At 54.3% G+C, this 27,977-nt stretch overlaps 1 protein-coding gene across 1 annotated transcript; it reads left to right on the top strand.

Annotated features, from left to right (window-relative positions):
• The first annotated feature begins 35 nt into the window (after nucleotides 1-35).
• Nucleotides 36-27,977, top strand: LOC104046345 (hexokinase-2). Its single transcript, XM_064472839.1, has 18 exons — nucleotides 36-187; nucleotides 8,949-9,111; nucleotides 16,044-16,192; nucleotides 16,588-16,707; nucleotides 18,172-18,267; nucleotides 18,436-18,535; nucleotides 18,782-18,965; nucleotides 19,565-19,720; nucleotides 19,888-20,121; nucleotides 20,340-20,644; nucleotides 21,188-21,336; nucleotides 22,131-22,250; nucleotides 22,603-22,698; nucleotides 23,181-23,280; nucleotides 23,439-23,622; nucleotides 23,916-24,071; nucleotides 24,573-24,806; nucleotides 25,683-27,977. Exons 1-18 carry the CDS (start codon nucleotides 47-49, stop codon nucleotides 25,825-25,827), a joined length of 2,832 nt encoding a protein of 943 aa, XP_064328909.1. The 5' UTR covers nucleotides 36-46; the 3' UTR covers nucleotides 25,828-27,977.

The raw sequence follows: 27,977 nt of genomic DNA, 5'->3' as shown, positions 1-27,977 counted from the left end.
AGCCGCCGCGGCGCCGCGTCACTCGTGGGCCGGGGGAACCTCCTCAATGAGCCACATTGTCGCGGGCGAGTACCGCGGCGCGCGCTGCTGGGGGCCGCCTCCGCTCCGCACCGCTCCGCGCAGGATGATCGCCTCCCACCTCCTCGCGTACTTCTTCACCGAGCTCAACCATGACCAGGCGCAGAAGGTGAGGGGGGGCGCGGAGGGGGGGGGGGATGCGCGGGACAAAGGGGCCGGCGAGGAGATGTGGGGGGGGGGAAGAGGGGAAAGGTAAAAAAAGAAGGGGAAAAGTAAAAAAAAAAAAAAAGGGAAAAAAGGACAAAATGGAAAAAGGGATAAAAACCAAAATTTAAAAAGGGAAAAAGGGAAAAAAGAACAAAGTGAAAGGCAAAAAGGGAATAAGAACAAAGTGGAAAAAGGGAAAAAGGAAAAAAGGGGAAAAAAACTAAGTGAAAAAAGGGAAAAGGGAAAAAGAGTAAAAGGGCAAAAGAGAAACAAGCAAAAAAGAAAAAAGGAGAAAAGGGAAAAAGAAAAGGCAAAAAGAGAAAAGGGAAAATGGAAAAAAGGAAAAAGGGAAAAAGGAGAGGAGGGGAATAAAAAAGGAAAAACGAAAAAAGGAGAGAGGGTAAAAAGTCAAAAAAAAAAAAAAAGAGGAAAAATGAAAAAGGGAGAAAAAAGAAAAACGCAGGGGAAAAAAAAGGAAATGGGGGGAATGGCGCCGTTGTCGCCCCGCCGGGGCCGCCGTGCGGTACGTGCCGCGGCGGGCGGCTGCGGGACCCCGCGTGGCCGGGCGCCCCCCGCGGGCCGGCGGCGCGGAGCAGCAGGAGGAGGCGGCGGGGGGGTGGGGGGTGGGGGTGTGTGTGTCTCCTCTCCCCTCCCCTCCCCGGCAGCTCCCGCCGGGTCGGGACCCCCGGGGCAGCCGGGCCAGCCCCGCGCACCACGTGTCGCCGCTTCCCGCCGCCGGCGCGGAGCATCCGCGGGCGCGGAGCATCCCCCGGGGCCGGGACCTTCAGCCTCCCTCCTCCGACCGCGGGTGACGAGCCGAGGTCCCTGCGGGGCACGGCGGCGGGGGGGGGGGGGGGGGGCGGGGGAGGGGGGGGCGTGTTGCTCGGAGGCAAACGCAGCACCTCGGGCTCCGCTTCCCCAGGCTGTGCCCCGCATCTCCCCCCCTGCTTGCGACGGAAAACATCATTTTGCCTTCCCCGTCCCTCAATTTACAGGTCTAGAGCGACCAGAGCCTGTTCCTGGACCACAAATGCAAGTGGAAGCGTCCCGTAGGGATGCACAGAGCGTTTGTGGACCAGCAATTCCTGAGTTCGGGCACTTGAAAAACGCAAGTGTTTCTGCTCTCCTATGGCTGGTGGAAAGCAGCCGGCCTTTGTTTGGCCAGGGCGGTGCTTGGGCTCTAAACAGCAAGTCTTAAATAAATGATTCCTGGGGAAAAAAAAAATGCTGGCTGGGAGACTGTGTGAAGGCTCAGGCTTTTCCCCCAGCCCTCCGCCAGCATTTGGGGCATTTAAGGATATGTCAGCGAGGGTTTTGCCTCCCAGTCCTGAGGTTGTGCGGCGGTTCCTATTACCGGGGTTACAGTGCCCGGCGTGGGATGGTCGGGCTTTGCAAAAGCCCCCTTAAAAAAAACCAAAATGCAAAATTCACGGCTGCAGAGAGCCTCAGCTCGCTCCATCAGATGACGCTGGGGACACCAACAGGAAAACAAAACTCACCACAACGCAAAACTCGCCACGTTGCCTTTCACCTGCATTAAATAGGAAGTAAAACAAGAGACAACATTAAAAAAAAAAAACCCAGACAAGGTGCAGAGGAATAACTTGTCAATGCAAAGTGATCCGTAAGAAAACATGGGCTCAGCTTCGCCCTCTGCTCACGAGTGTCCTGGGGTTGTGCAACAGCCAAATCCACGGAAAGGGGTTGTGTAACCCGACGGCAGAAATAGGCCAGTGGCACGGCCTGACTTCTGCTTCTCAGGCTCCGGGCAGCTTACGCGTTCCTTATCGGGAGCTGGAAATAATGGAGGGGGAAGGTTTTGGTTTAAGGTATTTGGCTTCGTTACCCATTGGGAAAAGGGTGTGCAAAGCCTTGGGAACCGGCTTCGTTTCCCTCCTGGCTCCGAAGCCCAAACAAAATGGGTTAGTGAGATGTGGGGGGAAATAAAATATCCAGGAGCCGTCAGGCAGGGCTCTGGCTGCTGTGGGAGAAGGTTCTGCCCTCCCGGCCCCAAACAGCCGCCTCCACAACTGGATTTCTCTGGGTTATTTTTAAACAAATGCCTGTGAATCCTGCTGGTGAGGCAAAGCCGGGGTCGGCGCAGCCTCCAGAGAGAGCACGGAGCTCGGCTTCGCTGCAGGAGCGGGGAGAAAGGGGGAAGCAGCTGGGTTTCCGAGCCTGATGCTTCCACCAGGGATGCAAAAAATGATTCCTGGCTTATAAGTTTTCCCAGGCGAGGAGGTGGGGGGAATCCGTAGCACAGGGAAATGTAGGGGTTGAATCTTGGAAAGCTGTGATTTATTTTTTTTTATCAAACCCAAAGGCTTTACCCAGAAATAGAGACTGTATTTGGGAAAAGGTTTTGGGGTGAAATCCTGGGGTGTGTTCGAGTCGTGCGTCTTTTTGCTTTGGACCGAGCAGAAAAGGGGCTCTGCTGTGGGAAGAAAGTGCCCTTTCCGACAGCTGTGGTTTATGTCTACATCAGGGCCTAGAAAATAGTCCCCAAAATAGGATTTTTCTTCCCATTCTTGACAGGGAGCAGCTTTACCTGCTCTGCTGCCCACCTGTGGGAATGTCCTCAAACTCCTGCCCTTCGCGTTGCCCAGCTGGGAAGTGGGGTGCAGCACTAACTTATCTAACCCCCGAGGGATTGTGCAACTTTAATTAACCTCAGCAGCGTCCTTTGAGATCCCAGCTTGAAAGTTTGCCGTGGATGAACCACGTTCCCTTTGGATGTGCCGGCTCGCTCTGAGTTTCCTGGTGCCCAAACCTCAGCCTCGTCATGAGACGGAGGAGAGGGAGGTGAATGAGCTAAAGAACTGGGCTGGCGGCTCTTCTTCCCTATACCTCCTTCGAAAGAAGGAGAAACTGGAGATGGAGTTAATTTTCCTATATTTGTGGCTGTTCCCAGACAGGAGCAGGTTTTACTCTGCTTTTTTTAAAATTTATTTTATTTTTCCTTTCCTAGTGGGATTAGTTTTATCTAGCTGATTCCTCCCTGGCTGCCTCTCGCAAGTTCCTCTACAGCTGTGGGAGGGGTGCCTGATTGCAAATTCCTGGAAACCAACTTAATAGCTTCTCTTAAGCCTGCCAAGGTCAGCGGCAGGACGGCCTTTCCTTTCCTTGGTACCTTCCGGGAGCCATCGTGTATCCCCTTGATCCTCAGCTTCTCACTTGAGCTACCATGGGGAGCCTGGGCAGGCACAGCCTCAGTTTCCCCAGCCACAGTGGGGTTCTCCCATCATCCGAGGAGGAGGGTCTTGGTACCAGTGAGGCTTTCCAATCCAGCAGCATCCGAGAGGGATGCTACCTCTTATATCTGCCCCAGAGACCTTCTGGGTTTAAAACGGGAGAGAAAGGGGACACATGGGCAGGGAGGCGTCTCAAAGGCCGGCTGGGGCTGCTCAGGGCTGGTGGGAGCTGGGAGCAGTTTGACATGTCTGACTCCTGAGCTAGAAACCAGAACGGTTTCCTGATTAAACTGGGGTTTTCGTGGGGTTGCGGAGCAGCGGGGTCACCTGAGGATGGGCCCCCGGCTGCCGCTGATGCTCTGCACCGTGATTTCTTCGCCATGTGCCCTGCTCCATCTCCGGCGCAGGGTTCAGCTGCCGTCCTGGGGCGGGGGGTGGGGGGGGCGGTGAGGATGGGGAGGAACCGGCCGAGCAGGAAACCATCTGACTCACTCGGGTTCAAGATGACTCTGGGAGTGTGTCATCAGAGGCTTGGCTGCAGCACGTGGGGTTTAATTCCGTGCAGGGCCCTCAATAGCAGCCAAGGACGTGGGTGCTGCAGGGGTCAGGGCTGGAGGAGGGTGGGAGCAGCCCAGCATTGGTGCTGTGTCGCCGAAGGCGTGGAGGTCGGGGAAGGGGACGAGCCGGTCCCCCGCACTGAGTCAGCCCAGGCTGGGTAACGGCGCAGCAATGCAGGCATGGGGAGCGCTGGGTTTTGGTATGCAGGGGCTGAGGACGCGGCGCTGGGTCTGTCCTGGGCTGCGCTGCCCATCCCCGATCCAACAATGAAAGCTGCCAAGTGTCTGCCAGGTTACAGTCCCGAGCCAGGGAATAAAACACTGTCCGTGCTGGATGCTTTCCCGGATTCACCCTGCAACCTCGGTGAACTGCTGCTGCTCCCTCTGCCTTGGTTTCTCCGAATCTGTCGCGTCCGCCGCAGATCTGGGCAGGATGGGGGCACGGCTGCTGGCTCGCCCTGGTAACTGCTGAGGGCTTACACAGCATCCCCCTCTGAAAGAAGCAGGGAGAAAGTCAGTATTCTGAAAAAATTCAGTGATTTTTTTTTAAAAAGCAGCATGTTTTAAGTTAAAAACTGTGATAGGGAGGGAAGTAATTCAAAGAAAAAAATAATTTCAGCCAGAGGTTACCCTGGAGAGAGGACTGACAGTGCACACTTGTGGGTTAGGAGTGTTCAAGCCTTCCCCAGACTAGAACATCTCTCTGTTGTTCTTGTACACAAAGAGTATTTGACTTTCTGTTGCCAAAAAGAAAAAGACTCCAGCCCAGAAACTAGGTAACCTCTCCCAGTGTTATGCTTTTTCTCAAAACACTGCTGAAATTATGCACATGCAGCTGAAAAATACAGCGAGCAGATACTGGGGGACTGGAAACTTTTGTGCCCAGTCTGGTTCTCGCCAGTCAGGTGGCTTTGGAAAGAGACTCAGAGCAAAACTAAGACTAAAGAGGAGTGGCTTCTCCTTCCCAGAACCTGGGATCATTATCAGGAAAGATGTGACCGAGACCTTACTGCATGAAAATAAGCCACGCCGAGTCCTTCCCCGGTGCTGTTGATGGGGCAGGAAACAGTTGCGCTTTGCCGGAAGCCACCATCTCGCTGTAATTTCCATCACTGACTGCAATCCTCCCCACGTTCCCTCCGAGCGGTGGGGAAAAGGGTGCCCACTACCACTGCGAGGGGAACGGCATCCTTCACCCTCCCTGCCTGGGACCGCTTGAGCCACACCGCTGCTCCTGCATCCGCCCACCAAGGCGGGACAGTGATACCTTTTTTTCCACTCTAGCAAGTAGCTGCGTTGATGGGACCATCTTGGAAACGTATAAGGCAAGGAATTAATTTTTTTTCTTCCCTGTGGACAGTGGCATTGAATTGGAACGAAGTTATTCGCAGGCTAATGTATTTGCAGCACTGACCTCTTATGGTTTAGCCCCGATGGGAGGACTAGGAGAACTCTTCAGGCAAAAGAACAGCATCCAGCTGTGGCGCTGGTGCTGGAACCGTGAGTTATCATCATCATTGCAAAGGCAAACCTTGCTTTTGAGATACTTTAAGCTCGGTTCAGCGTGGCACAGCTCACTTAGCTTCTAGCTGGCGGCAAAAATTGAGCAACTGGAGGTTTCTTCAGCCTTGGGGCGGATGGACCTTGCCCAACAGCGGCCTTGCAGGTGGTAAGGGTGACACTGGGCACTTCACCAGCATCTGGTGTAGAAATTAGCAGAGCCTTTGGAGACAGCCCTGAGCTAGGAGGTCAGGATTTGCTCAATTTTACTTCAAAAAAATTGCATCGAACTCGTTACACCTGCAGCGGCTCTAACGATCCGGTTCTTTAACAAAATGTCCTGCCCTGTGTGCAACTGTCTGGGGCTGTGAGCACGCCCAGCACTTCCCAGCTTAAATCTGTTCCTCCTCCATTCAGTTTAGATTTCCTCGGGGAAACATAGTTATTTATGCTGGAAGCTTTCCAGAAATTAAATTGCTCCATTCCGGATCCTATCCTAGTGACTTTATTTATTTGGAATTGGCAATGATCTTAAAAAAAAAAAGTTGAACAACCGAGGAGGTTGTTTGTCTTGAAAGATACTCACACTTTGGAGCTGCAGACTGAATTCCCCTCCCTTACCAGATCTTTGCTTCCATTTGAGGTGTGTTTGCGTGCAGGGGGCGGGGGGGGTTAATTGGAGTAACGAACCAGGCCATGCGGCTGGGAAGCCTTGGGCCTGAAGGTGGCCATGGTTCTTGCGTGGGTGGGGGTCAGTTGCACACCAAGGTGGTCTCGCTTGGAAAGGAGCTGAGCTGCTGCTGCCCTCGAGCAGTTCTGCAGGACGCCCTGACCTGCCTCAGCTGCCAAGTGGGATGACGTCTATTTTCATAGGAGAAGATGATCCAGGTTTTAAAGGGCTTTGGAGATTAGAAGGAGGTCACCCTGTTTCTCACACTGCTGATTATTCTTAGTACGGTGGATCCTGGAGGACATGGGGAACGTGCTGGGTGGTGCCTGGCCTGGAGGAAGGAGGGGAAACCTCCGTGTCGGTTCCCTGTGCTGTGATTTTGGGGGCTGGCAGGTTGTGCACGCAGCATCTTCACTGCCCTGTGCCTTGGGCAGGAATCAAGGAGCAAACAGCAATGGCTTCTTGTTCATCTGAGCTTTCAAAGCACCCAGCTTCTCTGGGATGAGATCTTCCCCTAGGAGCATCTTGTGAGGCTAGGAGGAAAATCAAGCAAAGTCAAGGTGGCAGAGAGGAGAGGAACACCAGCAGCATACAGTTCATGCAGGGGTGAAACTCTGCCCCGAGCCCTGCTGGTGTGGTACGCCACTGCTGGGATGGGGACACCTCCTTGGAACCCGATCCCCACTCACGATGGTCTCACCAGGACCCCTGACCACTGTAGGCTGCCAAAGAAGTCAAGCGAAGGACAGGGTGAGAGGCTGCTGGGAGGCAGAGCACACCGTGTCGGTGGGGTTTGTGTCTAGTTATCACCAACACTCCGGGTTAGATGCTGCTGGAGAGGAGACAGTCTGGCTGAGGTCCTCCCTGTGCCAAGGAGCAGGTCTGTGGCTTGGGAGGAGGTAGTGAAAGGTCCCTGCAATGCTCGCTCTCTCTCTGGCCTATCTCTCTGGTGAACAGCTAAGAAATGGGGTTGGGCCATCTGTCCTGGGTTTATGGCATTGACTGATAAGATAACCATCATAACCTTGTGGGGCAGCTAAAGGGGAGATTTCCTGCCCTGAGGCTGGGGTGGAGGTCGATTCTATAGAGTCTGGACCCTGGTCTCTTCTTGAAGCTGGAAGAAGAGGGAGAGGATGGAGGTGAGCTGGGGCAGGGTACATGGGTGGGAATTTTCAGCAAGTGAAAGCAAATAGGAGAGGAAGGAGGGAAGTGTTTGACTTCCTGCTGCTGGGGTGGATAAGGAGGCACTGGTAAACAGCCAGCACCAGGAAACGTCCGGGTTCCCTTAACCTTGTCCTTTCCTCACACCGGCCTGGTCTCCCAGCCGGCAGGCACTCGTTTTCTGCTCCTGATTAATGGGAAGGAGCTGAAAGCACCAAGAGAAATCAGGAGGAGGTTTTGCCCATCACACCAGCGAGGAAGCCGCTCCCCAGGAAATAAAGCATCTCTCCTGGGTCATGCTTGGCCGGGCTTCCCTCCATCTCCAACGTCGCTGCAGCAAGCAGAGCAACTGGGCACTTGGCTTCCAAATTTTCAGCAGAGCTGGTGCGGGGGGAAGGATATGCTGGGAGCATCCCAAGCCTGAAATGCAGGCAGCCAAAACCACAGCAGAGCTGTTTTGTTCATCCCAGGGTCTGAGCGGCTGCATCCGTGAGCGAGGTCACGCTGGGGCGGATGGCTATTACTCGCCCACAAAATGCCCATTTCCTATAGCTTGGCCCTATAAAAAAAAAATTCATGCTTGATTTCTGATGACCTTATGTTACGTGCCTACAGACAGGTGAGCTAACTGGGTGGGGTTTTCCTCTGACTTCGCAGGGCTTGCAGCTGCCCTTTAATTAATTTTAAGTGAAGTTAATTGAAACGGGGCATAGTTTGGGAGCTGGCAGTCTGTCCGCCTCTCCATTTCCCTTCCCTGCTCCGGCCAGGCTGCAGAGACATGCATGGTTCTAATGGATGGGCTGGGGAGGAGTTTTTCCATGCCTTTCCCAGGGAAGATGAGACACTTTGATGCCATTTATAGAAGGAGCCAGGCATCTTCATAGCCTCAGCATAAGGGTATAAATGATCGCCAGGAGCATGGGGGTAGTTTTCTTCCCTTTCCGGCTATGGCACCCACTTGTGTCACACAGCGTTGTTTGCTCGAGGGAGTTGAGCAGTTCTCAGCACCGTAACCCTTTGTAGGGGTGATCTCAGCAGTGAAGAAATGAATGGGCAGTGGATTCCTGCTGAGCATCCCTCACGTAGGAAGAGGCCCTGGGGGTCAAGGTCTGCAGCCTGGGAAGGGCTCTGCAGCTGGAACACCACCAGCACTGACCTCCTGACTCACAGGCTGCGTAGGGAAGGTTGTCGAGTTTGGGTCCTACTTCTGTCGCAACCTGTTTGGGTGCCCGTGGGTGAATGAGCGGAACAGATGCTGCAGAGCATCGGGAGCTCCTGAGGGTTTGGTGCTCCCAAGTTGGCACACCTCTGGGCAAGAGGATGCTGCCGAGGAGGGCGTGGGTGACATTTGGTGAGGTCTTTGGAGAGCGGCAGTGGGTGCTCAGGAAGAGGTGCAAGAACGGCGGCGGGCACTGTCAGTGTGCCTGGAGATAAGCTGTTGCAGCACTGCCGGCGGTGCCGTGTTGGCAACATGCTGGCACAGCCGTGTCCTGCCCTTCGGGGGAGGTCACGACCTGCTCCTGCTTCTTGCATCATCCCCAGCAGACATGAGAGGGGCTGAACGCTGTTCTGAATGTGTCACGGGGGTTGTGCCCGTGTCCCCAACCCTTCAACTGAATTTTTGCCTTTAACTCCACCTTTCAGATCGACAAGTACCTCTACCACATGCGGCTCTCTGATGAGACCCTCCAGGAGGTGTCCCAGCGTTTCAGGAAGGAGATGGAGAAGGGGCTGGGAGCAGACACCAACCCCACCGCCTCGGTGAAGATGTTGCCCACCTTCGTGAGATCCACCCCGGATGGGACAGGTACTGTGAGACGGGAGACGGTCTCTCCTGGCAGAGGAGAGGGAGAGCGTGGTGAGGAGGTCTCAGTAGGTGCCAGCATGTGCCGGGAGGGAGGGCTGGGGTCACCCATCCTCATGGTGCTGCCAAAACAGGGATGGCACCCATGGCCACCCTCACTCCTCTCCTGGGGGGCTTCATCCTGCTTCTGCTGAGTGAGGTTTAGCATGGGGACAGGTCTTGTTCCCCCTCTGTGCTGGGACCGACCCTCCCTCCCCTCCCTGCTGGTGGGAGGGAGGGTGGAAACGAGCCCTCGCGTGCCCTTCCTGGCAGGACAGAGACAGTCACGGGTCCGGCTCATCAGATTTCATTAGCACTGAAGTGGGGAGTGGTGCCAGCCGCTGTCTGAATGCCATGGGAGGAGAAGGGGGCTCTCCAGACTTGGCTTCTCACAATACGGCCTTTCTGCCTGCTTCCCGTGTTGGCAGGAGCTGGGCTGCCTGCAGCACACTCCCAGCGGGTGCATCTCTGTTTCAGGCTCCAGCTTGTTCCTTTCAACCCAAAAATCTGCTTCCTCGAGCATCCATATGGGAAATTTCCTTCTGCCTCCCTCTCCTAGCTTGGTGTTTTAGGAAAGAGCTTTGTCCCGGTCCCTGCATCATCGCCCCTTGCCTGCTGGCATGGAGCGGGATACAGATGCACCCAGGACCTGCACAGTCTCCCAGTGCTCGAGGCCAGTGGAGCGGTCCTAGCTGCTGAAGGGCAGGGAGGGACAGAGAGCCCCAACAAGCCAGAGCTGCCCTCGGTTCTGCGTCTGGGCTGGCAGCAGCCCTAGGGAAAGACCCTGGGCTGGTTGGTCCCTTTGGCTGAAGTGGCTCAGAGTTGGGGTTGCTCCAGTGTTGGCACCTTCATGAGAGTCCTTGCAAAACCCCGGCGGCAGAGATTGCTGATAGCCAGCAGGAAAGGTGGATAAAGAGGAAGGGAGCTGATGGAAAGACCCATCTGCCCTTCCCTCAGCCTCCCCAGCTGTTTTGCCACCGCTGTATTTTCATACCTGGCTTCTGGAGGTGAGCAGGTCCCAGCAGATGCTGTGGCTGGAGTCTCAAGCGACCTGGCCTCAGCAGGCAGCGACTGGGCAGACTGGAGTTTCCTCTCCTGAGAAGCACGCCAAGCTGGTGCAAGCCTGCTGGTTGAGTGATGGTGTTAAATAGGGCGTGCCCGAGAGGTAGCCCTGCTCAAACAGCCAAAAAAAACCCCATTGCTGCTGGCTGTCTGCTTGCTGGAGGCAAGGACAAAGGTGATGAGCTGAAGGTCTGCATCACCAGCTGGCTCTTGGAGGGGTAACATCTTAGTGAGGTCTGGAGGGGGTGGGGGGTAGCATCTTCCAGGTCCCTGGGGAGTCACAGGCATGACAGAACGGTTTGGGTTGGAAGGGACCTTTAGAGGCCATCTAGTCCAACACCCTGCCGTGAGCAGGGACATCTTCAGCCAGATCAGGGTGCTCAGAGCCCCATCTAACCTGACCTTGGATGTTTCCAGGGAGGGGCGTCGACCACCTCTCTGGCCAGCCTGGGCCAGTGGTTCTCCGCTCTCAGTGTAAAAAAAATCTTCCTTATACCAAGTCTAAATCTACCCTTTTTTAGTTTAAAACCATTACCCCTTGTCCTGTTACTACAGGCTGTACTATAAAGTCTGTCCCCATCTTTCTTATAAACCCCCTTTAAGTACTGAAGCATCCCTGCGCCCAGCGCCATCCTGCCTGCTGCATCCCACGTGCTTGGCCCCCCCCAGTGCACGTACACCCAAAAGCTGGACCTGGCTGCCTGCCCCAGGATTGAGATTTCAATCTATTTAAATATTTGAGAATATTTTTAATTACAGGGATAGTCGGAATGCTGCCCCTGGGCACGGGAACTATTGCAGCCAAAGGTGCTGGCGGAGCATGTGTCAGAACTCCCGAGAGGCAGGAGCAGAGCTCTCAGCACCCTGACCCGTGTTGGGGAGGAGGTGTAATCCCTCTCCTTACCATTGCAAGAGCAAGCCCTGGCTTCTTTCAATGTGTCCTCCCGACTTGCAGCTTCTCCAGTGTCCCAGCTGGCATTTCTCGCCCAAAGCGAGCTCAGCACGTGAGGAAAAGTGGCACAGCTGCATGGAAAATGTTAAGCAAAAGGGATGCTGGGGCAGTCACAGGGCTGGACTGGAAAGCGGGAGGTTTTTGAGCAAGTCCCAGGGAGCCAAGAGCTGGGATTCCGCGGATGGCTCCAGCTGATCTGGGCTGTCAGTGGCATCAGCGTCTCTGCTGTTGGGTTTTGGAGGGAGGGAACTGGAAGGTGGCACGTCAGGGTCGTGGGGGTGAGCCAAGGCCAGCCCGAGGTGGGGCTCGCTGCCAGCTCCCCTGGCACATTGCTTTGTGCAGAGGTGGTGTGACAATGGCTGGGGAAGAGCTCGACATCCAGGCATGTGGTTTTCCTCCTTCCGATTTTTTTTTTAGCTGCTGGGCAAAGTCTGACTTTGGCTGGGTACAAAGTCCTTCTCCTGCCCGCTTTGGGCATCAACAGCCGCCTCCCACCTGAAAGATGGGGTGCCATGGCAGCTTTGGGGCTCCGCACCTTCCTCCTCCAGAGCATCCCTGCCCTTCCTACCCCTCCTTGCTATAGCACAAGTTGTCTCTGCTTTCGGATTATGCCCCGTCTAATGCGCAGCCAGCCGCTCCCCAGGATCCAGACGGATGAGAGGCGCTTATGGAAATACAAGGTCACATCTGCGGGTTGAAGTCAAAACACAGCCCGGGCTCCCGACCGCTCCACCCCCGCTGCACTCTTGGTGGCTTTGCTGTTCCTGATGCAGTGTGATAAGATGGGGGCATTTCTGCTTCTGAAGCAGGATCTCTCCTAAAAGCAACTTTTCTTGCTTTGCTTGGCTCCGGAACCCACCAAAACACCCGCTGTGCCGTACTTGCAGCGAGGCGGTGGGCATCCTATGTCAGGCTGGAAGAAACAGACCCCAAAAAAGCTTCTCTTTGGAGGCCCAGTGACTCTGAGCAAGGGCTCTCCTTGCTTAGTGCAAACACCGCCTTCCTCCCCGCTCCTTTCCTTTTCCAGGCTTTGCCAGTGTCACCATGTTGCCTCCTCCACGCTAATGTTGACACAAAGATCTGCTGGTGCATCCTCTGTTAAGCCCCAGCAGCTGATGTCCACAGCCTGGGGTTTTCAGGAGGGTGCTGCAGGACTTTGGAGGTCAAAGCCCTGGAAATTCAAAGGATGGTTCTTTGCGACACCCTTCCCTTGGCCGGCAGGCTCAGTTCCTGCCGATAACCGGCTCGCAAAGTCCATGGACTTGAAAGACTTTCAAGAAAATGCCATCTTCATGCCCAGAGCCCCTCGCCTGGTGGTTTTTCAGCACTCCCCAGCAAGGAATCGTTGGGGGGAATTGCTGCCAGGTGACTTTTGCTGTGGTCAGTGTGAGTTGCTCTTTGCTGGACCTGATTCTGTCCAAACCAAACCACCAGGTTAATCCCGGCTCTTTTGTTGCTGCAAACCCAGTATTTCATGCCCGATACCTCAAAAGCTCCCTTGCTGCTCTCCAGCACTAATTCAGTGGAGATGCTGATGTGAGCACCAGAGCTTTTATATTCCCTCTTCTGCTCAGAGTCTCTCAACTTGCTGAAAGGAGGCAGGGTAGGGCTGGCAAGGGCATCCGCAGACGAGGATGGAGTGGGAAGTGCCAGGGTCTGCACCTCCATTTAATCCTGCTTCTCCCTGGGGACAGAGCCTGGACCTGCTCCAGCTTTTCTCTTCCTCTTGTTTTTTTTTATTAAGGTGATTTGACTGAGGATTCCTACAAAATGGGGTCGCAATCGGTTGGAAGCCTTGAGGTTTGAGGTGCAGGCCTGGGGCGACTGACCTCTGAGGTGCTGGGGCATGATCCCACACGTGATGCTCTGGTCCCCTGACTCCCACCTGGCCAAAGCTGTATTTCTAAGGACGGCAGAGCTCCCTGCCTGCTCTGCCCCGCAGGCATTTTTTCAAAGGCACTAAACACTCACCCTTAGATGGTTTGCTGAGCGCAAACAAACCCTTGAATCAGAGCTCCGTGTTTGCCCTTGCTCTTTGGTTTATGAGCTCAGCATCTTATCACGAACAAGGGAGCCCTAATCAAAGGCAGGGCCCAGACGTGGTGTTGGCCAGCGGAGCCCATCACACAGCCGTATTACTTCAGCCTGGGAATTTCCCAAGGGAGATTTTGCTGCCTTTTTCCTCCTGTGAAGCCGATCCACCCAGTAATCTACCCCTTGACTTCAGCAGTCATGAATCGAACCACTTGTGCTTCTCCTGCGGCTGTTGAGCAGCTTGTAAGGGCGATTTTTGGTTGTTAGGTTGGGCCCTGCTGCTGCTTTGTAGCAAGGGTTGGTGGGTGGCAGATCAAAGGAAAGCTGGTTTGATACAGCTCTGCGGGCCCTGAGCCTCGCAGGGGTGGTTTGGCCGAAATACTTGTTGTGTGGAGGGCTGGGCAGGACGTGAGAACGGCCCCGTCCGTGCCTCCTTGGCCTTTCTCTTTTGGGATCCTTCTGCGTTCCTCATGTTATCTCCAAGGAGCTGAGCAACCTGTGACCCTCTTGTCTCCAGCGTCTTTAGCCCTGGCATCTTTATCAGCTGCCTGAAGTACTTCTCATGGTCTGCTAAGCAAGCAGAACGGCATCTGTGCCAACGGCAAAGGAAGCAAGAGTACTGCTCGACCCGTGTTTGGGGCAGAACATGATGCCAGCAGTGCCCAGGCAGGCGTCGCATCCAGCTCTGCCCCTCCGTGGCACAATCCCCACGGTGGCCCGGTGGCCTTACTGGTGACATCAGGCCAGCGAGGAGCTTTGCTGGGGGTTTTCCTGGTGTATTTTCAGCATCTGTGTAAAGAGACATGGCCAAGGCATGCCCTGTGGCTGGTAGACAGGCTAAAAAACGAGCTGCCAGACTGGTTTAAACCTCATCCCTGCAAAGGGTCAATGCAGACGTGAGGAGGAGACATGAATGTTCAGGGTTTGACTGCCCCAACACTTGAGTGCGGGCACTGCCGTTCTCCAGCCCTGTAAGCGCTGAATTGGACATCTTTTGGCTATGCTGCCTTGCTTAGAGCTATGCTGAGTGTGTTATTCGAGGAGGGACGAGTTGCAGAGCTTTGATGGGGTCCAGGTTTGGAGCGCTCCGTGGTTCTGGGTTAATGGCTCTTGCAGGAGATGTGTGTGACACTTCAGAGATGAAGTAAGGGTTGGCCAGAGCCCGTGCAGGGACTCAGCTGAACTTCAGCTTTTGCTGAAATAATGGTGTAACTGCCTCAGCACCTCCTAATCCCGCCGGCTGGTTGATCTCGGGGTATAACCTTAACCGACAGGACTGCAGCCAGAGCACCACAGCCTGCGCAGGGGGACTTGGCATGGGCTGGTACCACCGAGAGCTGGGACTCGACCTGCCCTGCATCACCCCAGAGTGAGGTGCTGACCCTCCTGGGGCGATGCACTGATCCCTTAGGTGCTCCCCTGTCTCCATCCCAAGCAGCAAGGCTGTTGAACACTGCTCAAGACCTCTGAGCCGCTCTTATTCCTCATCTTCCCATTTTTTGGAGCACAAGGACTGCTTTTAATAGACCTTTTCAGCAGCAGAGGGACTTTATAAAGGTGCTGTCAGCCCAGGCTCTGAGTCCGTCACCATCCGCAGTTCCCTCGCCCTGAGTCCTTGGAGGGTCAAGCCCCAGGAAAGACGCCAGGACAGATGGACGCCCCACAGGCTTGGACAGCGAGCTGCCTTTTCAGCTGGAGTCACTGGAGGTGCTGGCTGGCCTAGTGTCATTTGAATACTAATAAACCACACTTTTTGTTTCAACTGTAGCCCCTTTGTAAAAGCATCGGCAGGCACAGTGCGGCCCCCGGGCGCTGTAATCTGCCTGGGGGAGCCAGCACAGCACATTTAATGCATTCAGAAATCAAACAGTGCTGATAGAGGGCTTTCCCCATCCCTCTCCCCACACTGCTAGGTATTTAAAACAGCCAGCTTGGCACTTTTCCCACATCCCAGGTCTCAGTTGGTCCAAAATTCAGCGAGCTGCCTTGGCGCTTGGTACAATAAAAACAAACAGGAGGTGAAACCTGCTGGGCTCAGCCCTTGGGTCTTGGAGGCAGCAGGACCCAGGGCTCCCCTCGGCCGACAGAAACGGAGAAACTCTGCTTCCCACATCAGGCAGTAATGAGTCCCTGAAGGTCTTTTGGATTTTTTTCTCCTCCCTAGTTTCCTGCTTATACCTTTCAATCTTGCCTTTGGCGGGAAGCCACATGCCAGGAGTGCACGGGATTCCTGGGGCAGAGCAGGTTATCCTGGACCGCAGCAGCCAAGCCTGAACATGAGGTTTTTTTCCATACATCAAATGTTTAGCCTAACTCTAGTGTTTAGACAGCTGGCTAGCAGGGTTTTAACTGCTTGGCCTGGAGATTTAGGAGCTTTCACCAGCATCCTGCATCAACAGGATCAGGAACGGGTCTGCCACCTTCTTCGTTACAGAACCTGAGGCTGGAGCTCTTCTCCCATGGGAGTGCCGTGGGTTTGGGCATGGGCTCGTCTGGATGGGGCCGATGGGATCTGCCCTTCTGCCTGCAGACGCGCTCCTAGCTCAGCCACCGCCTCTGCAGTCCCTACCCAGGGCATCAGGATACAGATCAAAGATATTGCTTTGATCCCCATCAGCTATGAAGGTGCCAGGGGTGCAAAGGAGAGGCAGGAAATACAGCCACAGCTCTGATAAAATTAAAAAAAAAAAGGAAAAAGAAATAAGATTTTAAATATCATACCTTACCCTCATATTTGTGAGGTGGCTGGTTACTTCCTCGCCTGCTCCAGGGCTGCCCGGCGTGGGCACCGATGTGGCTGAAGGGGACCTGTCGAGTTAAGTGGTTGTTCTTGTCTGGGCTCCCACAGAGGATGGGGACTTCTTGGCACTGGACCTCGGTGGCACCAACTTCCGCGTGCTGAGAGTGAAGGTGTCCGACAACGGCCTGCAGAAGGTCGAAATGGAGAATCAGATCTACGCCATCCCTGAGGAACTCATGCGAGGCAGTGGGGTACAGGTGGGTTCAACCCCTCTTTCCCCATCTCCCCTCTCCTGGGCAGACTCCTAACTGCAGGGCTTCCCCCATGGGGGGGGGAAACCACCCATCTTGGGGCAGTTGTCCTGCCTGAAGGGAGGGCTGGTGTCACCCCAAGACCCTGAGCTGTGTAATGGGGTTGGAGCAGCATCCTATTGCTGCCCTGCCCAGCAGGATCCAGGTAGATCCTTGCCTTCCTTTGCCTGGAGCTATTAATTCCTGACACCAAGTAACCATGATGGGTGAGGATCACGGAGGTGTGATGTGGGTGGCAGAGCAGTGGTCCCTCAAGCAGGCAGGGGTGCAGGCACTGCTCTGGTGCATCATCTCAGTCAGGGCAGCTGGGTGAGGGCTCACTCTTTGCCTTTTTTTTCCAGCTCTTTGACCACATCGCCGAGTGCTTGGCCAACTTCATGGAGAAGCTGAAAATCAAAGACAAGAAACTCCCCCTTGGGTTCACCTTCTCCTTCCCATGTCACCAGACCAAGCTGGATGAGGTGAGCAAAGGTCTCACCTCCTCGCAAGGGTTGTGACTGAGCCTGGGATGCAGTGGGATGAGGGGGAGCTCTCGCTGGGGGCAGTGGCCATCCCACGCCAATTTAGCTTGTGCTTTTAATTAGGCTCGTTGGGTTTGGGTAGCGTATAAGGTCTTGGTGCTGCTGAGAGCAAAGGATGTGCCCTGGGGCTTGCAGAGGTCTAGGAGGTGATGTTTAACATGCTGGTTGCTCCGTGCTTCCTCTCTGCACGGATGCCTCCATGGAAAGCAGCATTTCCCCCTCTGCAGACAGAGCTCAAGGAGAGCGGCTGTGGCGGGGAGAGCAGCTCCAACCGCCCGCAGCCAAAGGCAGCCCAGACGTGCCGAGCATCACATCCCCCGTCATGCAGCCGGCGCAGTGAGGGGAGGGGGGGGGGGTCACCCACCCCGGCTGCTCGCCATGCTCCAGGCAGCCAGGAATCGATGGCTGTCAGCTCCGCTCAGCTGCGCCGGCGCTCTGCCAGGGGCTGGTGACCTCGCTGGGAGACTAAACATCTCGGCAAGCAGAGCCCAGCTGAGGCACGTGGCCCCTCTCCTGCCACCCACCGCCTCTGCCGGGCTCTTCCTCCTGGCGAGGGGGGGGTGAGGTTGGGGGGGGGGGGGCTGGTGCTTTCCTTGCCCTTATCTCACCCGGTTTCCTAGGCAGGATCAGAAAGGAGGGTGGCTCCATGGCGTGCTGGTGATCCAGCACGTCCTCCCAGGGTGGGAACGTGGTGGCATTTTGTGCCACGGACGGGGCAAGTTGTACTCTTGTGCTTGAGTGATTCAGCAAAAGTAATGAGGAAGAAGATTAATGCTTTCCTCGTGGTAGTAGCAAGGGCTGTAAAACAAAAAGAAAAAAAGAAAAAAGCAGCTGAGAGAGGAAGCATCTGTCCCTTGTGACCTGGTTTGCTTCTCTCCGTGCCTCAGTTTCCCCATCTGTAAGGTAGGATGGGTGTTTGCCTCACTAAGGCATCTGGGGCTCTAGGGTTGGAGATTTTTAATGCAATCAATTCCTTTCCCTTCCCCCAAGGCTCAGCACGGCCTCTGGCCGGGTGACACCAATAGCTCTGCTGGGTGGGGACACACCAGTGCCTCCGGCTGCAGGGGACAGTGAGATCCCCACCCTGCAGGGTCTGGCTCAAGGAGCTCTCTATACACTTGGGAACAGGTTTTGCTCCAGGGCTTCATAAAACCCAGTCATGGGCATCACGTTTCCTCCTGCTGGCAGGAGCAACAAGCAACTCAAGTGCTGTTTTCTGACCATAAACTTTATCTGCACAGAGATGTGGAAATCGTTGCTGATACTGCAGCTCGCAAGCTGATAAGAGGGAGGAACTCTCCTGCAGCGCTACGCGCCTGTCCCTTGCTTTGCCTCGGGAGCCCTTGAGACACATGGCTTGGTGGGCCTGTCCTCCAAGCACCCCTTCTTGCTGTTTCTCCCTAGAGCATCCTTGTTACGTGGACGAAGGGATTCAAATGCAGCAGTGTGGAGGGGAAAGATGTGGTGTCAATGCTGCGCAAGTCCATCAAGAAAAGAGGGGTAAGAGGTTGGGCAGGTCCGTCACCTCCTGGGGTGGTGGGATGGGGGTACACGGTTCCCCGCGGCAGGATACTTAAGGCTTTGCAACTTGGCTCCCCTGTGACAGCAGAGATGGTTCAGTCTGTTTTGGCCGTGCTGACTCAATCTCTCTCCTCTGCACCATCTCAGGACTTTGACATTGACATCGTGGCTGTGGTGAATGACACTGTTGGGACCATGATGACCTGCGGCTACGACGATCATAACTGTGAAGTTGGCCTCATTGTTGGTGAGCTGCAGCAAGGGGGAAGAATTGGGAACCATCTCTCCATGAACTCCACATGGAGATCAGGTTTCTTGCAGGTTTCAGGGTCTTTGGGGAAGAAGAAAGGTGATAGTGATGTTAGAAAACCAGCATTGCCCGGTTTTTGTTTTCGTCCATCTTTGCTTTCTGTGGTGCTTTTGGCTGTTGCTAATTATGGGGAATAAGGGAAGGGCATCATCCGCTCTCATTGCGTCCCTGTGCTTGGTTCAGGTACCGGTACCAACGCCTGTTACATGGAGGAGATGAGGCACATCGACCTGGTGGAAGGGGACGAAGGTCGGATGTGCATCAACATGGAGTGGGGGGCCTTTGGTGATGATGGTGTACTCAACGACATCCGGACGGAGTTCGACCGCGAGATAGACATGGGCTCACTCAACCCTGGCAAACAATTGTAAGCAGATTCTTGGCTTTGGCTCAGGCTCGGGGTTTGCTCGGTATTGTCCATCCTCCCGTTGCGCTGGCTTTAGTGGGACCGACGAGGTCATCCTAGTTAACTAGGTCACTGCATCCTCCGCCGTGCCAGCTACACCAACGCAAATAGGGGCTGTGTCACAAATTTGGGTTGGTACGCCCAGCTGAGCCACTCAGCTCCCACTTCTCTCGTGGGCCTTTCACTTGAATGAGTTGATTTCTTTCTTCCCCCTGCCAATGAAGTTATCTGCCAGCCAAGGCAAACACCACCACCTAATGTCCACATCCAAATCCTACAGATTTCCTATTCCCCAGGTTGCTTCTGGCAGCACGGCTGGGATTTAGGGGGTCTCAGCAAACAGACAGACTCCCTTCAAGTAGCCATAAGTTCTTCTTGCAGAATGATGGTTATGTCAACATGGCTTTATTTTCTCAGTGATGGAATAAACTACTCTGGAAATAGATTACCTAGATGGCTTTTGGGCCTGGAAGGCTGCCAAGTGATTTTAAGGTCAACCTGTGGCCACCTAATGGCACATGCAGCCAAACACACACATCTTGTGCTTCCCCCATCGGCAGGTTTGAGAAGATGATCAGCGGGATGTACATGGGAGAGCTGGTCAGACTTATCCTGGTGAAGATGGCCAAGGAAGGGCTCTTGTTTGGAGGAAGGCTCACACCAGATCTGCTCACTACTGGCCACTTTGAGACCAGATACGTCTCTGCTATTGAGAAGTAAGTAGGATCCGGATGCTTTCGTGAGGTCCCAGCCCATTGACTGACATTTCTGCTGGGGGAAAAGAGGACCCTTCACAGGGCTGTCCACTGAGCAAACCAGGACACTTCAGATGGCAAAAGTTGGATTTCCAGGCATGAATCCTTTTTTGCTCTTTGATGTGCAGGGAGAAAGAAGGGCTGCAGAAAGCCCATGAGATCCTCACCAAGCTGGGCGTGGAGCCAACTCATGAAGACTGTGTGGCCACCCACCGCATCTGCCAGATCGTCTCCACCCGCTCGGCCAGCCTGTGCGGGGCCACCCTGGCAGCTGTGCTGCGGCGCATCAAGGAGAACAAGGGGGTAGACCGGCTGCGGTCCACGGTCGGTGTGGATGGCTCTGTCTACAAGAAGCATCCTCAGTGAGTCCATGAGGATAGGCGAGGCTGGTGGGGAGAGAGGGTGAGACAGCACAAATCTGTTCCTGCCAGCAGCGGATAAAGCTTGGCACAAGCAGAGCATCTCCAGTTATTCCCCATGGCACCTCCATTTGGATCCCAAAGGGGCCCCATTCATTTACAACCCCAGAGGGTCACATCACCCATGGTGACATACTCAGGTCCTCTTTCCTCCTCTGCAGCTTTGCCCGGCGCCTCCATAAGACAGTGCGGAAGCTGCTGCCGGACTGCGAGATCCGTTTCGTGAGGTCAGAAGATGGAAGCGGCAAAGGGGCAGCCATGGTGACGGCGGTGGCCTACAGACTGGCCGCCCAGCACAACGCACGGCAGAAGATTTTGGAGGCACTCAAGCTGAGCCATGAGCAGCTGCTGGAGGTGAAGCAAAGGATGAGGATAGAGATGGAGAAGGGGCTGGCCAAGGAGACGCACGCAGAAGCAACAGTGAAAATGCTGCCCACCTACGTGTGCTCAACTCCAGATGGGACAGGTGACGTACCATGTGTATAAGCCCATATATATCCTGCATCAAGGGCCAGTGTCGCTGCTCCCAACATCTGCACCGCTTAGGGAAGGGCTGGGACCTTTGCCACGTCCAGTTTCCCTCTTTGTGGTGGGAGTGGCACAAATCTTTTTAACCTCCAGTATGATACTGGGAAAAGCAGCTGAGCCTCCAGGACGTTCTGCACTTGGCTTAACACAAAGCCTGGCTTTCACTGTGGTTTTCACCGCCGCAGGTTTCTCACCACCATTGTCCTGGGTTGTGCTCCCAGTTCTGTCGGTGGCTTGTGTGTACACCTGCCCCTTGGCTAGAAGCACTGAGGTCTGATCTGCCCGAGTCTGGAGCAAACCTCTCCAGCCATGGCCTTCCTACCTGCACCTGCTGTTCTCCATTCCCAGCCATGCCTTGGTTTCTGGCCCTCTCCCAGAAAGAGGGCAGCTTCGGATCAGTGTTGTGCTACATTCACGATGCACAAAGCATTCACTGTCCTTGCCAGGATCTCTCTCCTAATGATTCTTTCTTGGGTTTCAGAAAAAGGAGATTTCCTTGCCCTGGATCTGGGAGGTACCAATTTCCGTGTGCTGCTGGTGCGTGTGAGGAGCGGGAAGAGGCGCAGCGTCGAGATGCACAACAAGATCTACTCCATCCCGGCGGAGATCATGCAGGGGACAGGAGAGGAGGTGAGGATGGGCAGCTGGAGGTGGAAAACTGGGGCATCTTCCCTGGGGTGGCAGCAGAAGTGGCAGTCAGTAGTGCTGGCTGACCACAGGAGCTGGTTTTTGCCTTGCTCTGCTCTCCAGGGTGTAAAACCAGGAGGGTGGAGAAGACCAGTGCTCTCCTGCCTTTAGAGCAGCGAGTTTGCCCAAGGCTCTGGGGTTTGAAATGTGCTTTAGGAACCTTGAAACTGGTTTTTACGTTAGAAACTGTGTTATTCCCAGACATCACTGAACCTCCCTCAATCCCACACACTCCACAAGGGCAGATAAGCATCACCCCCACTTCCCAGATAGAGAAACCACAACAGAAGCAGTGAGAGACATTTCCGGAGTCTTATTTGCAGACAGAAAAAGTTTTGCAAACGACTCGAGGCAGTGCTTGGAGACCGGGAGTGTTTCTAGCAGGAGCTGAGGCAGACGGGCTCTGGGGATACCCTGCAGAGGGACTGGATTCCCATGTCACCCCTGGAAAGCTGGTCACCTCCCTGCTAGCCCCTCCACCCCTTCTGGGTGCAGTACAGGACCTGCAAGGGGAAGGTATCACAGCTATATGACCGCATTGTCGGTGTTGAAGAGGATGAAAAAGGAGCTGTTTTGGGCTTGCTCACCGCAGAAGGCGCTGCCGGGCAGCACGCTGGTCTGTTCAAAGCCCTGTTGACTTGGGAATGGATCATCACCTCCAGTAGATCAGCCAGGCTGGCATCCAGCTGAGTTTCTTGCTGTGATGGTAACTTCTCCTTTTGGCTTTGTGCACCCAGCTCTTTGACCACATCGTCTACTGCATCTCTGACTTCCTGGAATACATGGGAATGAAGGGCGTATCACTGCCGCTCGGATTCACGTTCTCCTTCCCTTGCCAGCAGAACAACCTGGATGAGGTAACCACAACCCACCTCATAGCGTGCACGTCTGGTACCCGGGGCTGGCTGGCTGCAAAGCCACAGCACACGAAACTCTACGTACCAGCATCAGTGACCACATGGCAGGTCAGATAGAGACCCAAGAGAGGGGGAAGGCAGGAGCTCAGAGCTTCCAGTGCTGAAAAGCTCCCTTGCTGCATCAAAGCAAACGCAGATCCCTTGAACCCTGGAGACAACCCCACTGAGGCACCCTCCACGAGGATCTGACCTCCACGTGCCAGGCAGTGCCCGCCGAGAGCTGGCGGATGCGGGGTTGCTGTCCCTCCCATCCATCAGCCTGGTGATTTAACACAGGGTATTTCCACAACAGGGGATTCTCCTGAAGTGGACAAAAGGTTTCAAGGCGACCGGCTGCGAAGGAGAAGATGTGGTGGGCCTGCTGAAAGAGGCAATTCACAGGAGAGAGGTGAGTGTCCATGTAGCTGCGAGAAGCTGGCTGCTTGCTCCCACATCCCGGCTCTCTCTGGCATCTTTAATTAGCCTGTAAAGCAAATTAATGGGCTGAGCACACGGCTAATGAGTGTCTGAATTTTAACAACCACCTTTAGTCATCACTAGAGGTTGGATTTTCAGACCCTGGAGCTAAAAGCTGGCTTCTGGCCCGGACCGGGGCAGGCTTGTCTTGCCGTGAGTTAGGGAGGCACCATGCTCGTTTCCTCAGTGCAGACCACCCCAAGCTCCTGCCCTGGGGGCTCTTTCTGGCAGGGCTGTCCCAGCATGCTGGCTCCTCTGCAGTTGCATCTTGAGGTTTGAGTGTCCACCTGCAGGAGGTCTGTAGGTGCCTGGAGGACTCCCATGCTCAGCAGACAGGTCCTTTCCAAGTCATGGGAGAGGGCATAGCAAGCTATATCCTCCAGGAATAACCCACACAATCCCACCCCTCTGCAGGAATTCGACCTGGACGTGGTCGCGCTGGTAAATGACACAGTTGGCACCATGATGACCTGCGGGTATGAAGATCCATATTGTGAAGTTGGGCTGATAGTTGGTGAGGACTAAAACTTTGTTATTGAGTTCCTCTGCCCATGGTCCCAAACCTGCTCCCATGGGGTGCTCCTGGCTGTGGGGGGCGTCCGAGGGCTTTTATCTTGCGTACGCACCCCTCTTCTCCAAGAACCCTGTTGAAAGATGCTTCTCTCTCTGCAGGCACAGGCAGCAACGCCTGTTACATGGAGGAGATGAGGAACGTGGAGCTGCTGGAAGGGGAGGAGGGCAGGATGTGCGTCAATATGGAGTGGGGGGCGTTTGGTGACAACGGGTGCTTGGATGACATACGGACAGAGTTTGACGTGGCAGTGGATGAGCTGTCTCTCAACCCTGGGAAGCAAAGGTGCGTGGTGGCTTTGGGGGACTGGGGAGGGACCCCCGGTGAGGCTGGGTGTCCAGGAACCATTCAGTTCTGCCCCACCAGACTCTTGGTGGAGAATCAGGGGGTGATGAGCAGGGCAAAGCCTGGATTTGTGATGCACCGATGTGTCCCTTGTCCCCTGCCCGCAGGATGGGGACTGTGCTGCTGGACTTGCTCCAGGGCTTGTGTCAAAGGCATCTGGCAAAGCTTGGATCCCGAGCCAGACGCAGTGTTCCTTCTTGTCCTGATGTCCAGCCTTGCCCTCTCCTTCCCAGGTTTGAGAAGATGATCAGCGGGATGTACCTGGGGGAGATAGTCCGGAACATCCTGATTGATTTCACCAAGCGAGGGCTGCTCTTCCGGGGACGGATCTCAGAGAGGCTCAAGACCAGAGGGATCTTTGAGACCAAGTTCCTGTCCCAAATAGAAAGGTGAGGGCTGACAGGTGGGGGGAGCACCAACTCTGCCCTTACAGCTGCAGATCAGAGCTGAGATGTAGTTTGAGGAAAAGCATTCTCAGGGCTTCTCCCACGAGAAGTCCCAAGCACTCAGTCTGGAGCCAGGGTGACACAGGGTGGTGTGAAGCAGGTAGTCGGCAAAATCTACGTGGTTCTGACAGCACTGGTATCGAGGGACAAAGAAACTGTCTTGGGTTGGCAACACAGATGTCTCTTTATCCTCTGTCCTGGACAGAGTGGGGCCACAGGTTAAATAGCTATCATGCTCCAAGTCAGCCTCACTGATTAGAATGTGACCTCAGAGCCACATCCAGGTCTGAAAGTGGAGGTTAGAGGGGAGCTGTAGAGTCCCTCCAGTCATTTTCACCCAAGCCACGAGTCCCTGGGCTCTGCAGGATGTAGATAAGAAAGGGGAAGTCATGCAGACAAGTTGCTGTATCTCCTAACGCTACCTGGCCCTCGTGTCCCCCCCAGCGACTGCCTGGCCCTGCTCCAGGTCCGCTCCATCCTCCAACATCTTGGCCTGGAGACCACGTGTGACGACAGTATTATCGTGAAGGAGGTGTGCACGGTGGTGGCTCGGCGGGCAGCTCAGCTCTGCGGGGCCGGCATGGCAGCTGTGGTGGACAAGATCCGGGAGAACCGCGGGCTGGACTTCCTCAAGATTACAGTTGGTGTGGATGGGACGCTCTACAAGCTGCACCCTCAGTGAGTTGCTCAGCGGCGGGCAGTGGATGGGCAGCTGTCCTCCAAGGAGACTCATTCTGGTGCATCTGCCCATCTTGGGCAGACGAGGTGCTAAGTAAGAGCCAGCATGGAGAACTTAGCAGGGTGGCTGGAAAGGAGGTATTTTAGGGTCTCAGGGGGCTTCCAGTAGCTCACTCATCTAAATTTTGTCAAGGTACAGCAAGAACCAGATGCTCCCTAAAGGGTAGGGAGCCAAGACAGACAACACAGCAGGGACCTCACGCCCACCAGCCCCCAATCCCACAGTACCTGAGGCCAGGCTGACCCAGAGATGGTGACCAGGTTCAGCCAGGCATCCAGCCGATCAGGCAAAATCATGGTGATGAGGCAGGTCTAAACCAAGAAGTCAGCCCATGGTCTGGATGAAGAAGGCCCACAGCCAAGCAGAGCTGAAGGCTGGTACTCCTGGGACAGTGGAGCTCAGAAAGGGACTAAAGGCATGGGGCTGAGCTTAAATAGGGCTCAGGGGCCCATGGGTAGAGGGAGGGCTCTGAAGATCCCCCCAGATGAGGCTGGTCAGGGCTATTAAGGTTTACTAGTTCTCTCAGGGCTTGGTGTAATAGAGAAGGGGCCTGATTTAGTCCTGAGTGAAGGGTGAATATGGGTTTGTGTGCTGTGACCTTGGGCTGAAGCATGGAGACTTATGCTTTCCAATGCCTCCTACCTGGCAGGTCTCTCTCCATCCATCTTTCTCCTCTGTGTCTGTAGCACTGTTTGAGATGCTGTTGAAGGCAGCTATGATGATAGGTGCAAAGTGGTTGGTTTGCTGTGGGACTGGCACCTTCAGCCCAAGGCAAGTTAAATCAACATCTCCTCCGTCCCCCTTGTGCCTTACAGCTTCTCCACTGTCATGCATGAAACAGTGAAGCAGTTGTCTCCAAAGTGCGAAGTGACCTTCCTCCAGTCGGAAGACGGCAGCGGCAAGGGCGCGGCGCTCATCACGGCGGTGGCCTGCCGGATCCGAGAGGCCGGCCAGCGGTAGAAGGAAGGTTTGCTGAAGAGCTTGGTTTCAGCAAAACCAGATGTTTCCCCACCCTGTCCCTCCCTCCCTCTCCGCACGCACACACACACACACACAGGTGGCCTCCCCTTGCAAGCAGACCTTTAGCTTTACTTGTTCTCTTGAGATACCACCGGGGGGACTGGAGATGCTGTGTGCTTTGTATAAAGAGTTGTCTTAGGAGTTTTATTGCATGCCATAAACCTGCGTATCAAGTAAAGCTAAAAGTGTCTTTTGGCTGTCTACCTACGTTTCCAGTTAGAGCTGGACCTGTTCCACTTGCAGCCTAGGTCAAGCACCAGCTCTCCTCCCCACATCTCCTAACCACTCTCACATCTTCCCTAACAGCAGAAAGGATAATGCTAGAATAATTAAGACACTGCATTGTCACTTTACAGTAACTGGAACCTGTTTATGCATGTCGGAGTTGTAGCGTATCTGTGCTGTAGAAAGCAAACCTCTTTAAGATTGGGCTAAAGACCTCCATTAGTCTTTTACCCTGATCAAGGCTGTATTATTTCCATGAAAGTCATGGTAACTCTTAAAGCACAGGGTGCAGAATTTCAACCAGCGTGTTTTGAGTCTGCACTGAGAGATACCAAGTATCTCTGGTGGTGAGCAATATTAAAGAACTGCTGGAGCCACGTTAGAGGTGCCCCTTTAACTGCTCCGGCAGAGCACGTGCCTGGAAATAATTGGGGACTCAGGGTCTAATCCCATTTCCCAACCTCTCACCCGCACCCTAAATAGAGTGTAGTAATGTGGCGTGTGTGTTTGGTTGTGTTACATCCCCTGGAAACCACTAGCACCCTTCCCTGGTGCATGTGCGGATACAAGGAACCACCACCGAGACAGGGCGGTCGCTTCCCTGCAAATACAGCCCCCCCGATGTCGTGGCTCTGTGGCTACACTGGGCGTGGTGAGTTCGGTTTGCTTTTTGTCTGTGAAATAGTGCTGCGTCTTCAGCCTTTTAGGTGACACCCAGATTTATACGCTGTATATTTATGTTTCAAGAGATCTTATGTCTTTTTATGTATATAGTCTTGGGGGAGTTACATTGCTTAGTTTTGCCTTCCCCTTTTAATGTCATTTAAGAAAGATACAGAGTACTTATTTCTTTTTTTTTTTCTTGTGTTTTTTTTTTTTTTTTAATTTAAAATTTTCTTGAGTTAGACTGGAGAGACCCAAATTCCTGAGGACAGTTGTACAGGAGGTTTGGGCATTCTGAATTTATCACCAGAACAAAAGGGAAACCAGAAAGCCAGGGATGCGATGCCTGGGGAGCAGCGGGGCGCTGCAGTGAAGCTTTCAGCGTTAGGCTGGTTTTAACCTGAGGAGAGGTTATATTTTGCCCCCTGCCCTCCCCAGCCTGCTTTGCTCAGGGAGGTCTCATCGCTTCCTATTGCAGCGCGTGGTGAAATAACCCAGGGCTCTGCGGGGACCCGCATCCCTCGCGCCCAGCGACCGCTCGGCTCGGGCGCTGGCGGTGCGCGCGGGCTCGCAGCGAGGCCCTGGCAAAGGCGATCGCAACTCGCTCGATGAAGTTAGCAGCGATAACTGGTGTCGCCTCGTTGCCGTTTGGCATCCTCAGGGCTGTCCGCGAGCGTTCCCAGGGACGTGCGCGCCCGTAGCATCGCTTTTGTGTGCCGCGGTGGAAAGCGGCGATTAATTTTTGCCAACAGAAAAGCCTACGGATGAACTAACCGCTGCAGCTCTCTGCCTAAGTGAGCAGAGGCATACAGATGGGGGTGGGTATGTTTCTGTAAATATTTAGCAGAAGATACTGAAGTTCCAGTGATGTACAAAAAAAATAAGTAATAATTCCCACAAACAGACCTTCAGTTTGGAGGATAGAGTTTTTGTCTATTTTTATGTATATTTTTATACTGCTTGGGGTAACCTCTACCAAAAGTATCTCTTCTACGTCGGGGGTTAAGTTCAGTAGCACAATTTTAAAGCAAAATTACTCTTTGGGCATTTTAAATGCTTATTTTTTTATAAGCCTCAAGACAGTGATAACAAATAAAATCTGACTGTGTGTAGAAATGATGTAAGAAACCAAGTTTAGTGGAAGCTTTAGAAGATGTTAAATAAATTTTTGCAAAATGATACAGAAATGCTCTAACATGGTA

The sequence above is a fragment of the Phalacrocorax carbo genome, chromosome 24, assembly GCF_963921805.1.
Source record: "Phalacrocorax carbo chromosome 24, bPhaCar2.1, whole genome shotgun sequence".
NCBI lineage: Eukaryota > Metazoa > Chordata > Aves > Suliformes > Phalacrocoracidae > Phalacrocorax > Phalacrocorax carbo.
The sequence above is the reverse complement of the archived record's forward strand: the minus strand, read 5'-3'. Positions and strand labels throughout refer to the sequence as shown.